Raw genomic sequence first — 12,573 nt, forward strand, 5'->3', positions numbered from 1 at the left:
CCTGGGTGTACGGTGAGAATATTATTGGACTCCAAAATATTGTTTTCAAGATATTAAATTTGTATTTACTGCACCACTAAAACAAAGTAGGGGCCCTAAATTTCGTCAGGATGATGACGTTTTCGAGACTTGGCCATGCGCAAAAATGATTCTTTTTTATAGCCACGTTTGCGCGTTTGAAAACGTCAATCACCATACGCCATATACCGTGCAAGCAACAATCCGCATTTTATAAAAACGTTCAGATGATAAAATAAAGGACGTTTCATGCAAATATGATCATTTGTAGTTCCGCTGACACTGCTCTCAAAAAAAAGAAACCCTGCCCACGAATCTTAAAAATCAAGTCAGTTTATTGTCGATCGTCCTTCAACAACGAATAAAACCTTTTACCTAATTTAATAAAAACAAAAAAAAAACAAAGGTAAAAACATTAATAGGAAATAACAGGATCCTGTCCGGGGCGGCAGCATACGCATTAAAACCACAGTGAAAAACTATCACGGCAGGGCGACCACTATTTGCGATAGTCGATTAGTAAGCATCAGGCCCATCGAACTTGGCAGTTGAAAGAAAAAAGGGTGAACTGTTTTTATAGTCCGATTTGCAATATAGACGAAAGGAGGGCTTTTCCTTGTAGGGCGAATTCAACGTCGTTTTCCTGCATGTTTAATTTCACCTGAAAACGAGTTGCGTTGATTATGTTTAAGAAAAAAATGCATTCCTTATTTGTAAAGCTTGATTTAGTGTAAAGCAGCGGTTCCCCAACTTTTGTGCGATACCATGTAGAAAGATACGCACATACGCGACGCACGAAACGTGTCAAGAACATATATAGGTTTTATTTTTTGGTGAGATTTTTTTGGTGAAAATGTTCGAAGCGAACAAACGAAGAACACGAGACACTGTTTCGGTGCGAGTTATTCCGGGGCAACCCTAAGAAAAAAAGAATGGCGCCTGTTTTCAGAATCAGCTGCCTAAAGTGATGATAACAAAACCAGGTTAATCGTGTTGATTTAGTGTTTTTAAACTTGTTATTTTGGTCTGAAGCAGAAAACGAGTGCAATAAAGCAGAGACGGAATCGCTAGAACAAAGAATGTGTGTTGTTACCTTTGTTTGACGGATTTGTTTTGATTTCTTTGTGCTGAGAATCCCCCTTGACTCGACCAACTCGCAAAGCGACACAAACTCCGATTGGCCAACGGCTGGCACTTGTCGCTTCTTGCATATACTTGTGTACGCTTCATGCAGCTGGAAACACATTTAACAAAAGTTTTTTTTATGCGAGCAATATCACTGCATACAAACTTATCCACAAGCTGAATAAATTGAAGAAAAAGCACAATTCGCCTACAAGATTATTTTTCTATGACAACACTAGTTGTTCTATTTAATACTATATACAGAACAATACAACAAGAGCTAACAAGGGAACGCCAAAGATCTAAAATGACTACACTACATCTTTTGCCCACCTTTCCAAGCAGCACTTCTTTGCATTTGGAGTTCTTGCATAACAGAAACAATGAACACACAACAAGTTTTTGTTGCAACGGAAAGTTGTCGTCACTGTCCTGTTCCCCAGATGAGTTGGTCTTGGTCATGTTGGCTGTATCATAGACTCCTTGCATTATGTTCGATATTTGGAGCATTCCAACCTTGGTGGGCGCAGGTTCTGTAATTGATAAGTTGATAGGTCAAAAATAGAACTAATTTAAACCAATCTTCAAGTTTGACAATCAAAAAAGTTTATTTTATGGGACAAACAGCATCACATTACGCGTTGCACACAAGATATGGTAAAATTTAAGATGTAAACATGTTACAAATATATTTGGAAACTACTTTTTCCTGATGCTTACTTGTATTATCTGTTGATTTGTGTCTTGCCGTTTCCACAACTTCCACTGCTCTTCTACAAACATCCAGTGCTTTCCTTGCATCTCCAGTCATTGCAGCCACTTTTCTGGCACAAAACTGAATGGCCATCGGATCAATGATGTTTGAACTTGGGGCATGGTTGTCAATTTTTACCTAAATGTTTGTTTTCTAATTCAGGTACTGTTTTTTTTGTGTTGTTGAAAAAGTGGTGTAGTATTACAGAAAATAGTCTGCAGCCATATGTTACCTGTTGTACACGTTGCTGGAGTATCTTGACAAGCTGTTCCTTGGAGTAGGGTTGGAAATTTAAAAGTTGGGGTTTGCAGGTTGTACTGGTTTGCAACCTAAAAATATTCACATAAAATTTGGTTTTGGCTCAAATGTGACTAATTGTCGATTATGCAGAATAAACCTATTGTTATAAGAAATAAATTAAAAAACAGTCATTTTAGAACGTATTTTTAAACGAGGAATTACCTTGGAAGAATTCTGTCAGTTAAATCCAAAGAGTTTGCTATTCCAATTAAAATGATGTGAGAGTTTGGCAGTCCTGACCAACCAAACATGGTGTACAAAACCTCCTGATGTTTACTGTCAAGCTGATCCATTTCATCAAGAAACATCAGTCTGAAAACACAAATCAGGAATTTCAAATATATACATTTAAAAGCACATGTGCTTGTGCTAGAGCAACGGTTTCCAACCAAATTGGATACAATTTCAGTCGGGTATGCATTTCATAACCTCTATTCGAAAAAAATGCATGAAATTATTTGGTGGTAGTTTCAAAACTGGTGTAAGATACCACAACTTAATGGTTTTTGGTACAGTTTTGATTAACAGCAGTAATACTCATTTAACTTACATCATTTCCTCGCTGGTGGTCAGATGATTTTCAATGTACTTTAAAGCTGATCGAGATGTTTTTGATTGTTTACTTAAAGCACCCATTTGAGTTGCAACAAACTGGTAAATAGAGGCCGCCGATCTTATTGACATGCAGTTAACAGTGATGACTTGGCCCACCATTTTCTTTACCTACAAAAGAATATGTTCACAAAAAATTATTGGAGACAAAACCATGTGGCTATAACAGGTTAGTAATTGGTAAAAGTTTCCTTAAGGTCATGTTTGTTAACGATAGCCCAATTGGTAAAACTTACTTTTGGTTGTGATAAAATGTTCATGAGACAAGCACTTTTTCCAGTTCCAGGAGCACCTGAAATGTACAAACTACCAGCGGAGTTGTTGCTAGCATGATCTGATATGAACTGGGTGATCTCCTGTATTTCCTTTTCTCTTCCAACTAGTTGGGTTGGTGCAGCATTATGCAGTGCATGTTTCATTTTTGAGAATGCAGAATCTGCAACAAGAGAGTGTTCACTATAGCCCAAGTGTCATATAGGACTTGCATATACTAACACAATAAATTATATACAAGCAAAACAAAGTATTTTTGGTTGTTCTCAAGGTGCTCACTTACCCTTACGTGCATGTCCATAAGTGCGTTTGTCAGCTCCTTTCTTAGGGGTATTATTCACTTCACATTCTTGAATTTCAACTAGTGCCTTTTGAAACATGGGTTTAGTTGGACTGGTGATTTTCCTCTGGGCAATCCTTATTAGGTCTGGATTTTCTAGGGACTTGCATTTCTGTTTTTTAGTTGGTGAAGTTGAATTTGTGTTTGCAGCATCAAGAGAACGCTTTGGTGAAGATTGCTTCAGAGACTTCTGTGGGCTGCGTTTTTCAGGTGATGGTAGGTTGCTCAAATTGGTCAAGTTACTCAAAGGCTTTTTGGATGGGATCCTTGGTGAGGCAACATACTGTCCACATGTAGGCTCTGTTGATCCAGAAAGGGCAAGGTTAAGGCGATTTTTCGCAGGTGCAATAATGGATGGTTCCGTTTTCCTGTTTTTGGGCGAGTTCAGAGTTAGTGACCTTAGAGGTGATAGCAAAATCCTGCAGTTTGCCACACTTGGTTTGATATTTTCTTTGCATCTTTTGACTGGTGACACAGGTGACAGTTTAAATATTTCGTCAAGCACATTGTCGCCTATTAAACAGTTGCTTTCAAGTTCTGGAAGTTGCTGCCCAAGCAAATTTAATCGCTTGCTTGCCGATTTTGTTAGTGTTGCCTTTGAAACGTCAAGCTGTTTTTTCGACAATGCTGCATTTGGAGTTCCGTACAATTTGCCACTTCTTGTGCGGAAAGCCATTGTTAACGGATAAACAAAAATTTTAAACTAACTTAAATACTAAAAACCTAAAACCTATCAACTAAACACAAAACACCGCTTTATATTAATCACCGTTTAGCACCAAGAATCAGACATGCAAGACACGTATGCCACACTATATGAATTTTGTATCTGAACAACGAAATTCTTCTAATGCGGCAAGCTCTAACTGTTCTCCCGCACCACACACTGCAATGTCGGACTAGGCAACACTGGGACTGTGGGACTAGCTTTGTTTTGGCAATTTGTCTTTGCCGCGTCTTGTCGCTTTTGCCGCCAGTTTTCATGAATGGCGCGCTCGATGTATGACGTACACCCATAATGCCCCGCTGAAAGGGAAAAAGGCGGCAATTTTAATCACCCCACATTTCTTTTGTTTGGCCATCGAACTGATTACTTTGGAGTGTTTTAGTTTGTTTTTCACAATAAAATGCATCCAACATCGATGTGCGGTAGTCTATACTTAAACACCAAAACAATAAACCAGGCATGTCTTTATTAAAATTTGATGTAAAAACAAAAGGCACTTCCCACAAACATTTGTTGATCTAAAACCGCAGTATTGTAAATTTGAGTTCATAACTCCATTAAAAAAATAAAATAATTATATGAAAATCATAGTTTTACAAAATAGAAGACTGTGTTGCGACCCGATAAAACACATCAAAAAATAGACAACATCCTGTTGAAACTGGGTCAGGTCTCGGAGGACGAGCCTGGCAAGTCTGAGAGTTCACGTCTCCGCTTGTTATTAAAATTTTCCAACCCATCTGCATATATTTTTCTCACTACGGAAGCAATGTCGGCTCTGTCTGCGAGTTCCATTGCCTCAGTGAACCTAAAAAATTTATGCATTCGTTTGACATTGTGATTTTAAATCAAAACGTCTGTCCACAAATTCAAACAATGTCGAATCTCTTTTTACGCTCAGGCATTTTGTAGGTATTGTAATTACTCGTGTAACATATATAGCCTCTATTTAAAATGAACGTCGTGCAAAATTTTGCCTCGTGTTATTCCCATTACACGGAACATCAATTTCCTCATTGGATCAATTATTTAACTGAGTCGTGAGAAAACCAAAGGCCTTTTGAAGCAGGCGCCGGATTAATGAGGTCTAATTCAGGTCAAACTCCCAAATCAGTCTGGAACGAACACACTAAAACTGGATCGGCACGTGAAATATAATGCAGCGCTAATCAGTCATCATCCATTCGCCAACGCTTTATAAACCACTTCCGTATACGCACTTTTCAATGCAATCCTTTTCCCGACTATGTCGTATCGTCCATTTCCACAGCATTGCAAATATCTGTTCATCTGTTTGACCAGGGTGGTCCATTTTAATTCTGCAAAACACAGTTACTTAGGTTTGTTCGTATTTTCGCCGACGCTAAAGAAAAGTATCTTTTATAGTTAACAATAATTAGAGCATGGAAGCGAAAACACTGTGCTATACGCGTAAGATTTAATCATAGCTTTTCGCCATACAATTTTTATTTTGTTACAACATTACGCAAAGGGGCAGGTGTTTCTTCAAATTGATTATCGGTCGTCGCGCCGAGTTGTTGGAACACGTATGCGCAAAGTGCAACTGCAAATCGCGGGGCAGCTGTCCAACGCCAAACAAAAACAATGATATACTCTTTCATTGTCATTTCGACGTTTTACTGCAGATAATAACGTGTACTTTTGAAAAGTAACACGTGCAGGCACACAAGCACACTGTGGGTATACAATTATACGGTCTTTATCACCCAAACAGTCCTATCTGATGTTTGTTCGATATACTGTTGCGCTACATATCGCACCTGTCCATCACATCCTTCCTCAGTCCTAGTGCAGTACCGATCACTCGCCATTCTGTGCCAATTTTTGAGGCGATGAATCTTAAATTATGTTCATTGAACATTCCAGAACCTGCGAAAGAACACTGTTTAAGTGTAAGTTCTCTATAAAAACACCAGCTGTGCCCTTTTTATTGCTACAAGCTGATGCAGAAGCAACAGATACATTATTTTTGAGGTAATGTTTGCAGGATGTAATTTTCACTTAAATTCAAGCCATTTAAAAGTAGCAAATGTACCCAAATCATCGTAGTTGTAAATGTACTCGCGCGGGTCAGGCAAGTTCACTGAAGTGTCCAGTTGCTAAAATACAAAAACGGCCAAAGTTAAAATACCTAACACAAAACTATGTCCATAAAAATAAGGTTTTAAATTAGGACTTGCTTAATAGCCGCAGAGGGATCTAGTCCTTGGTTAGGCTTGTTTACTTATTTGCGACAGCAAATTACCTTAGCTGCTGTCTGCAGTGAAGCAACAAGCCTTTTTATTTACGTCAGCAGATTTGTTTTACATTTTAATAAAAAAAAGTCTGCTGACGTAGATCAGACACTTGTTGCTTCACCATGTACGTCTGGTTTTAACATATGATTAGACTTAAAGATAAACCACTGGATGAAAAAACACACCTTTAAAGATACTAAAATGTTATCAAGAGGCACAAGTTCTTCTTCGGGACAATCCACAACTGTATTATTTTCGCTGGAAACTACGTTGCCATGGTCACCGGCGCCGTCTTGCATTGTTTCGTCATGAGTGCGTTTTTTGGATGTTGGTTGCGGAGCTCGTGGAGAATCCAAAGTTGTCCTTTCCAACACTACGATATTGGCGTTGGTTTGGTGTTTTTTGACGATAATAACAAGAATCGGTAAAGTTTTGTCTAGATCTGCATTGCAACTCCAACGATGGAAAAAGGTGTTGACACATATACGCAAATGATGCTTTGTGAGTGTGTAGGCAGGAAAAAAGGAATTTAAACGTTTGCATTATCTTGTGCAACAATGCACGAATCTTAAAAATGTCCTTAAAAAAATCGCACCTAAACTTTCGGGTTGAACTATTTGGTGAAATGAAACGTAACCAGTCGCCACCTGTTTTCTTTCTTCTTTCGGTTCAATGCAAAACCTACGCAACAGATTGCAAAAAAAGCACGGCACAATTAACACTTGAAAACGAAATACTTGCAAAATCCGCTCTTGTCTGGCGGGTACTGGCTGTAAAATCGCTGGAGTAGAATTTTTTCGTCCATGTCTTGAAAGTCGTCGTAGTGCTTGATTTGGACCTCACCAAGCACCTGGGAAGCAAAATAGTTTTTATAATAGTAAGTGTACATAAACAAGTTCGATACATATGAGGTTTTAGGTTCACGAAATAAAAGTTACAGTAATTGCAAGTATGAATGAGAAATTTGCAAAGCAGAGGTGAATGAAAAAATGTACTTGTTATTACATTTAACATTGTCGATTATTGGACTGTCTTTATTTCCAAAATTTGTTCTTATTTAATTTTTTGGATGACCAAAGAAATGTTTACACAATTTTTAAAGCTTACCCTAAATAAATATTACAAAAAGAGTGAATAAAAAGTACAGACGGTTGCCAAGCAACAAACAGGATATATTTAATGCACCCACTTTAATCCTGTATTTGTCTCCTTCCATCAAATGGTGAACAACGCTGTAAGAATCATCACCAGTGTAACCCTGCTCTTTAAGTTGCTTGATTCTCTGCTCAACAAGTTGCGAACGCAGGCATTGAGCAAGAACCACAGTTGGCAGTTTCTCCCTCTTGGAAAAATAAACACATTTGAATTGTCTTGGGAAGGTTACTATCGTATTTCAATACATGATATTGCTACGGATAAAAATTGCTAAAGTTTATTTAGCACAACGCAATTAAAATTTGTGTTCTTAAAATACACTGAAAGTTGGTTTAAATTTATTAATTTTTTAGAAGTTAATTACCTGCATAGCAATAAATTGCACTGGATATGTTATAAGCCGTCGATAGATTTTCTTCATTACTCCACACACATTGCTCCAAACTAATGCAAACCTACCAATAAAAAGGGAATCACTAAGATTAATAACTGTTTTTCTACTTTCACTGAAATGCAAATTGTCGGGTTTGGATTAGGATCTACTGTTTTAGGCTTACTTGGAAAATGAGTTGACGGTGAATGAGACATCGGTGATACTAAATGTTAATTCAACTGTAGGTGTAATATCACTCCATTCTTCTGACATCCTGGTACATTTCATCAGATGCAGTTGTTCCTTGTCGAAACTCTTGCCCACCTTTTCATGTAATAAAATAAACCTCATGATTGGTTTGCAATGATTCATTTTTCTGTAATAGATAAGAAAAAGCGTAACAAATATGTTAACATTAACATTACCAGATAAAGAGGCAGAGCCAAGTGCACTGTAACGGGTTTGTTGAAGATGGTTTCAGCTGGAAGCACTCTGACAGAAAGTATGTCACTTGCCACAGAGTTGGTGGATTCTGTAACTTGGTGTACAATTTTTTGGTCCACTGACAGAACCTTGCAAAACAGTAGTAGTGATAACTACACGTTAAAAATAAAAGTTATATTACAACTATAAGCACACCTGAATTGATACACTGGTATCAGTCTGTACAGAGTCAATAGGAAAGACAAGTTTGTGCAAAGGGCTTGTAGTGGAAATTAAACAAGAACTGTTATTCTGCAAAATAATTAGTCGGTATTCTAATTAAGTTGAAAAATAACTGTCAAGGATAGATGGTAAGGTACCTCCTGGACTTGTACAGTGTTCTCTATAAGTTTGGACACAACAGCAAACAAGGAGAAATGCATAGTGTAAGCAGCAACCCTGGATCCACCGATGTCACTCAGTTCTGAACTAAAAATCAAAATTTGTCTGTATATGCCAACAGAGATGTGTACAGTGTGTGTACAAATTATAATAATTTACTCGAGATCTTCTGTTTTCCAACATCCGTTACCAAATGACATTACTCTCATGGTAATCTGTCGCTTTTTGTGGTCAAACCCGGAATACAAAAAAGGCAACTCTATGCGGACAGGCTGAAACACATTATACATAGACATGTCGTTATCATACCATAGGGTTAATTCATTTAGTCCACCTTTTCAAACACCATTCCATTGGGTCTCATTTCCAAGACACAACTTAAAAGTTGGTCAGTTGCCTGAAGTTCAAAGTCAACACCTTCAGAAAATATCACTTTGTAATATAAATCCATGGGTGTTGATAGGCAATATTTTGGAAGAGTGATAATAGGTCCAGATGGCAGTACATATTTTCCACCCAAACTTGGTTCCAAATTTATTTGATTTACATCAGACTCTAAATCATGGCATGGTACATCATATTCATCTATGATGTTTCCAGCTGTAAACAAATAACTAACAGGTAAACAGACAGGTGTGATCATTGCATGAACTTCACAATTTATCAGGTATTTTTTAAAAAAAAGTACAACATACATTGTACTAAATATAATACTATTGTTCTGTTATGAACCAATAACATACCTGAAACTTTTTTTGAACAATGGGGAATATTCCCTTGAAGAAGAATACTTGATTGAGGTTTAAAATCAGTAGGAACTTTGATAAAGTTGTATTGTAAGTCCAAACACTGAATTTTGATTTTATCAGTCACGTCAAAGTCCAGACAATCTATGGAAAATAAACAAATAACACAAAAATTGGTGGCCATCAGTAAAATTCTTCTTAGCTACTGAGTAAAACTATACCCTGAGGAAGCCTTGTTGTATAACAGGTGAAACGTCGGAATATAGTTACGTTTTTATATATGCCAAAAGAACAGATTATTAAGTTACAATATGCCTGGCAGCAACAAAAACATTATATATATATGCAGGGGCGCAACTAGGGGGGCTGGTTTGTCGGCATGCCAGGTCCCTTTGTTGTCTGCGTATGTTGGTACAGCGCCAAATCATATTCGCATTTACTAAACGGCGATAATCTTTCGATTGTTACTAAGGATTTACTCCATACGCCACCACAAAAAATGACGTAATTTTTCTCATTTTCTTCGGTGGACAAGACATTGTTATTGAGGCTAACTGTTGTAGTTACAAAAGAAACTGACGCGAAAGTTGGTCAAGCAGAGTATACTATAGTAACCTATATAGACACGTCGAAAGAACGACATGCGAGAAAATATGCTCAAGCGTGCTGAAGTGTAATTGTTACAAAACAATACCTCTAATAATGGAACTGTTCCATAAAAATGAAATTTCTGGCTCACAATGGAACTATTATTTTTACGTTTTGACCTATTTAAGCATCGTTTTAGTTGAAACAAATGATATCGGTGGTCGTTGCCTGTCCCCTTTAAATTCCGCTAGTTGCGCCACTGTATATATGTATATATATTGGCAAAGGCTTTACCTATTTCATTATGTGAAGCATTCAGAGAAATAAGACTTGTAGTCATCAAAACTTCAACAGGTAAAGCTTTTAACAAATTTTTAGAAACATTCAAATATTTTAAGTTTGCACAGTAGCACAGTGTGTCAGGCAATTGCTCTAACTTATTTGATGATACTTGCAATGTTTCCAACTTTGGCAAATACTGTAACTGTTCAGTAATGTACTTTAGTCCGTTGTTTTTTGCACTGATGTGTTTGAGATTTGTCAACTTTTTAACAGAAAATGACAGTTCTTGAAGTTCATTGAAGTCTATCTTTAACTCAACCAAACTGATAAGTTCACTGATACATTCAGGTATATTTTGCATTCGGTTGAAGCTAAGATCCAATGATGTTATTTCAGTTAATGTTCGAAAACTCCAAGGTAGCTGTTTTATTCCTCCCTTGCTGTACAAGCCTTTTTTTCTTCTCCCACCTTTTAGAATACAAACTTTTAAAGACTGTAATCTGGCAACATATTCAACAAAATCCTCTTCCTGTGACGTATAGTCATCAGTCGGTACTTCCAGAAGTTTAAGTGAGGACAATGCTTTATCATCACTGCCGCAAAAGGACTTCACAAGTTTTATAAATAATTTGCGGCAGACCTCTGCCTTTTCATCAACGTTGAGGTTTAGGCTTTTGCTGGTTCTTGCGTTCAAAATGAGTTGTTTTAACTTGTCTGTATCATCTGACATGGTTTGTTACTCATTGCATTATGATTGTACACAGCAATGTAAACTTAATTGATTGAGAAAATATAATCAGCTCGCAATGAAAACAAAAACACCCACGTTTGTTTACATTCAATCGACTCCCGCTTATTTTTTACATCGGGAAATTACCGAAAATAATAAAAATCGTAAAATTTAAAAACTGATCATATACACAAACATGAAAGTGCATTTTATAACAATATTTATTACTGGTTATTGAATAACGTAAATTTGTGAGTTTTTAAAGTTTAAATGTTGAAGTTTATATTTTAATCCAAGAAAATTATTTTTATGTATATGGCGGGAAATTGCCGATCCGAAATTCAAAATGTTATGTTTGTTTTTTACTGCTTTCTGTATCTTACTATTCTCGTCGTGTAGTTAGGAGACCCTCTAACCACAAATACTGGAATGATTGTTTTGGGTAAGAGTTTTGTTGTAACACAAGACTGCTTGCAAATTTGTTTGTGTTATTGTTTGTCCTTTTTTATTCCCAAATGTTATCACAATAGCTAATGAATTTAAATACAAACATAACAAGTTGTTCCTGCAGGCAACAAAAGGTCATATCATGTGAAAGTTGTATCAGATGCAGTTTTGAAAAAATAACAAATGTTATTTTTAAATGCCTATTTTTTTAATTTTGCAGATATTTTTGGCAAACAAAGGCTGAATCAATGCATGACACATAAAAACGTAAGTGGTTTAAATGTAGTTTTGTTGTGCATCACCTCGAACACGTCATGGCATGAGTTGGGCACCATTGTATACAAATGTATATGATATTATTCCAGGCTAATTTTTAAAGCTGTATATACTTGAAAAGGAAGATAACTTATAAAATGGTGATTTTTCTAAATGTGCTTAATTTAAAGAAAAAAAACACTCAAAAACAACTAATTCATATGCATTATATAACAAGCAGCATGGAAAAGTTTATTTCTGCAGGCTAAAATCAGTCAGGTTTCTTGCTCAAGACAAGTGTATTTCTTTTAAAATGTGCATTATTACTGTCTAAAAAATAACAAGGGTCACTGCTACCTCTAGCATATGATAAAAATTGTCTCAGCAACTGCAACAGAATGGGATATGATTCCCACAATCAATTGCAATGAGCATTTCTGTGAAAATATCACAAAGTCATAAAAAACTTATTTAGTTGTTTGCTAGCTGCAGAATAAAACCTTGTATGTGAACACCCTTTTTACCTTTTATCTTAATTTTTACTGATGATTGTGGTTGTATGAAGTTTAGCATAGTTGGTGTGTTCGGAAAGTAAATGATAATTTCTATTATAGCCCGTACTTAAAAACCGTACCGTGCTTGCATTCGCCATTGTTTCCAAACAGGGAGCATTGTTACCGAACATGTTACATTGTTACGAAACAAGTGTCCTTTTTCGTCAGTCTAAGGATTTTTTGTGGCCACGTTGTTGTAATGGCAAGCGGT

The 12,573-nt window shown here is 36.6% G+C and overlaps 2 protein-coding genes across 2 annotated transcripts; both read right to left on the reverse strand.

The window, feature by feature from the left end:
- Positions 1-451: 451 nt before the first annotated feature.
- LOC145914760 (cell division control protein 6 homolog) lies at positions 452-4,179 on the reverse strand. Its single transcript, XM_083002598.1, has 9 exons — positions 3,366-4,179; positions 3,046-3,245; positions 2,748-2,920; positions 2,360-2,509; positions 2,130-2,226; positions 1,864-2,035; positions 1,477-1,676; positions 1,112-1,252; positions 452-679 (listed from the first exon to the last, which is right to left on the reverse strand). The coding sequence occupies exons 1-9, from the start codon at positions 4,096-4,098 to the stop codon at positions 593-595; spliced, it is 1,953 nt and encodes a 650-aa protein (XP_082858724.1). The 5' UTR covers positions 4,099-4,179; the 3' UTR covers positions 452-592.
- A 488-nt stretch (positions 4,180-4,667) lies between these two features.
- LOC145914759 (p53-induced death domain-containing protein 1-like) lies at positions 4,668-11,184 on the reverse strand. Its single transcript, XM_083002596.1, has 17 exons — positions 10,389-11,184; positions 9,504-9,650; positions 9,095-9,360; positions 8,920-9,032; positions 8,739-8,847; positions 8,575-8,670; positions 8,361-8,507; positions 8,120-8,259; positions 7,927-8,017; positions 7,597-7,749; positions 7,145-7,257; positions 7,003-7,088; positions 6,593-6,780; positions 6,206-6,269; positions 5,931-6,039; positions 5,370-5,468; positions 4,668-4,957 (listed from the first exon to the last, which is right to left on the reverse strand). The coding sequence occupies exons 1-17, from the start codon at positions 11,104-11,106 to the stop codon at positions 4,816-4,818; spliced, it is 2,781 nt and encodes a 926-aa protein (XP_082858722.1). The 5' UTR covers positions 11,107-11,184; the 3' UTR covers positions 4,668-4,815.
- Between the last annotated feature and the right edge of the window lie 1,389 nt (positions 11,185-12,573).

This window comes from Ascidia mentula, chromosome 9 (assembly GCF_947561715.1).
Source record: "Ascidia mentula chromosome 9, kaAscMent1.1, whole genome shotgun sequence".
Taxonomy (NCBI): domain Eukaryota; kingdom Metazoa; phylum Chordata; class Ascidiacea; order Phlebobranchia; family Ascidiidae; genus Ascidia; species Ascidia mentula.

What these genes read in the sequence shown, in the direction of transcription:
- LOC145914760 (XM_083002598.1), bottom strand. Translation starts at nt 4,098, where the DNA reads ATGGCTTTCCGCACAAGAAGTGGCAAATTGTACGGAACTCCAAATGCA. An exon ending in ACTGACAGAATTCTTCCAAG is followed by an intron (nt 2,227 to 2,359) that starts GTAATTCCTCGT and finishes GAATATTTTTAG; the next exon opens with GTTGCAAACCAGTACAACCT. An exon ending in TCCAGCAACGTGTACAACAG is followed by an intron (nt 2,036 to 2,129) that starts GTAACATATGGC and finishes ACAAACATTTAG; the next exon opens with GTAAAAATTGACAACCATGC.
- LOC145914759 (XM_083002596.1), bottom strand. Translation starts at nt 11,106, where the DNA reads ATGTCAGATGATACAGACAAGTTAAAACAACTCATTTTGAACGCAAGA. An exon ending in ACACTGTACAAGTCCAGGAG is followed by an intron (nt 8,671 to 8,738) that starts GTACCTTACCAT and finishes ATTATTTTGCAG; the next exon opens with AATAACAGTTCTTGTTTAAT. An exon ending in GAGACAAATACAGGATTAAA is followed by an intron (nt 7,258 to 7,596) that starts GTGGGTGCATTA and finishes TTTGCTTCCCAG; the next exon opens with GTGCTTGGTGAGGTCCAAAT.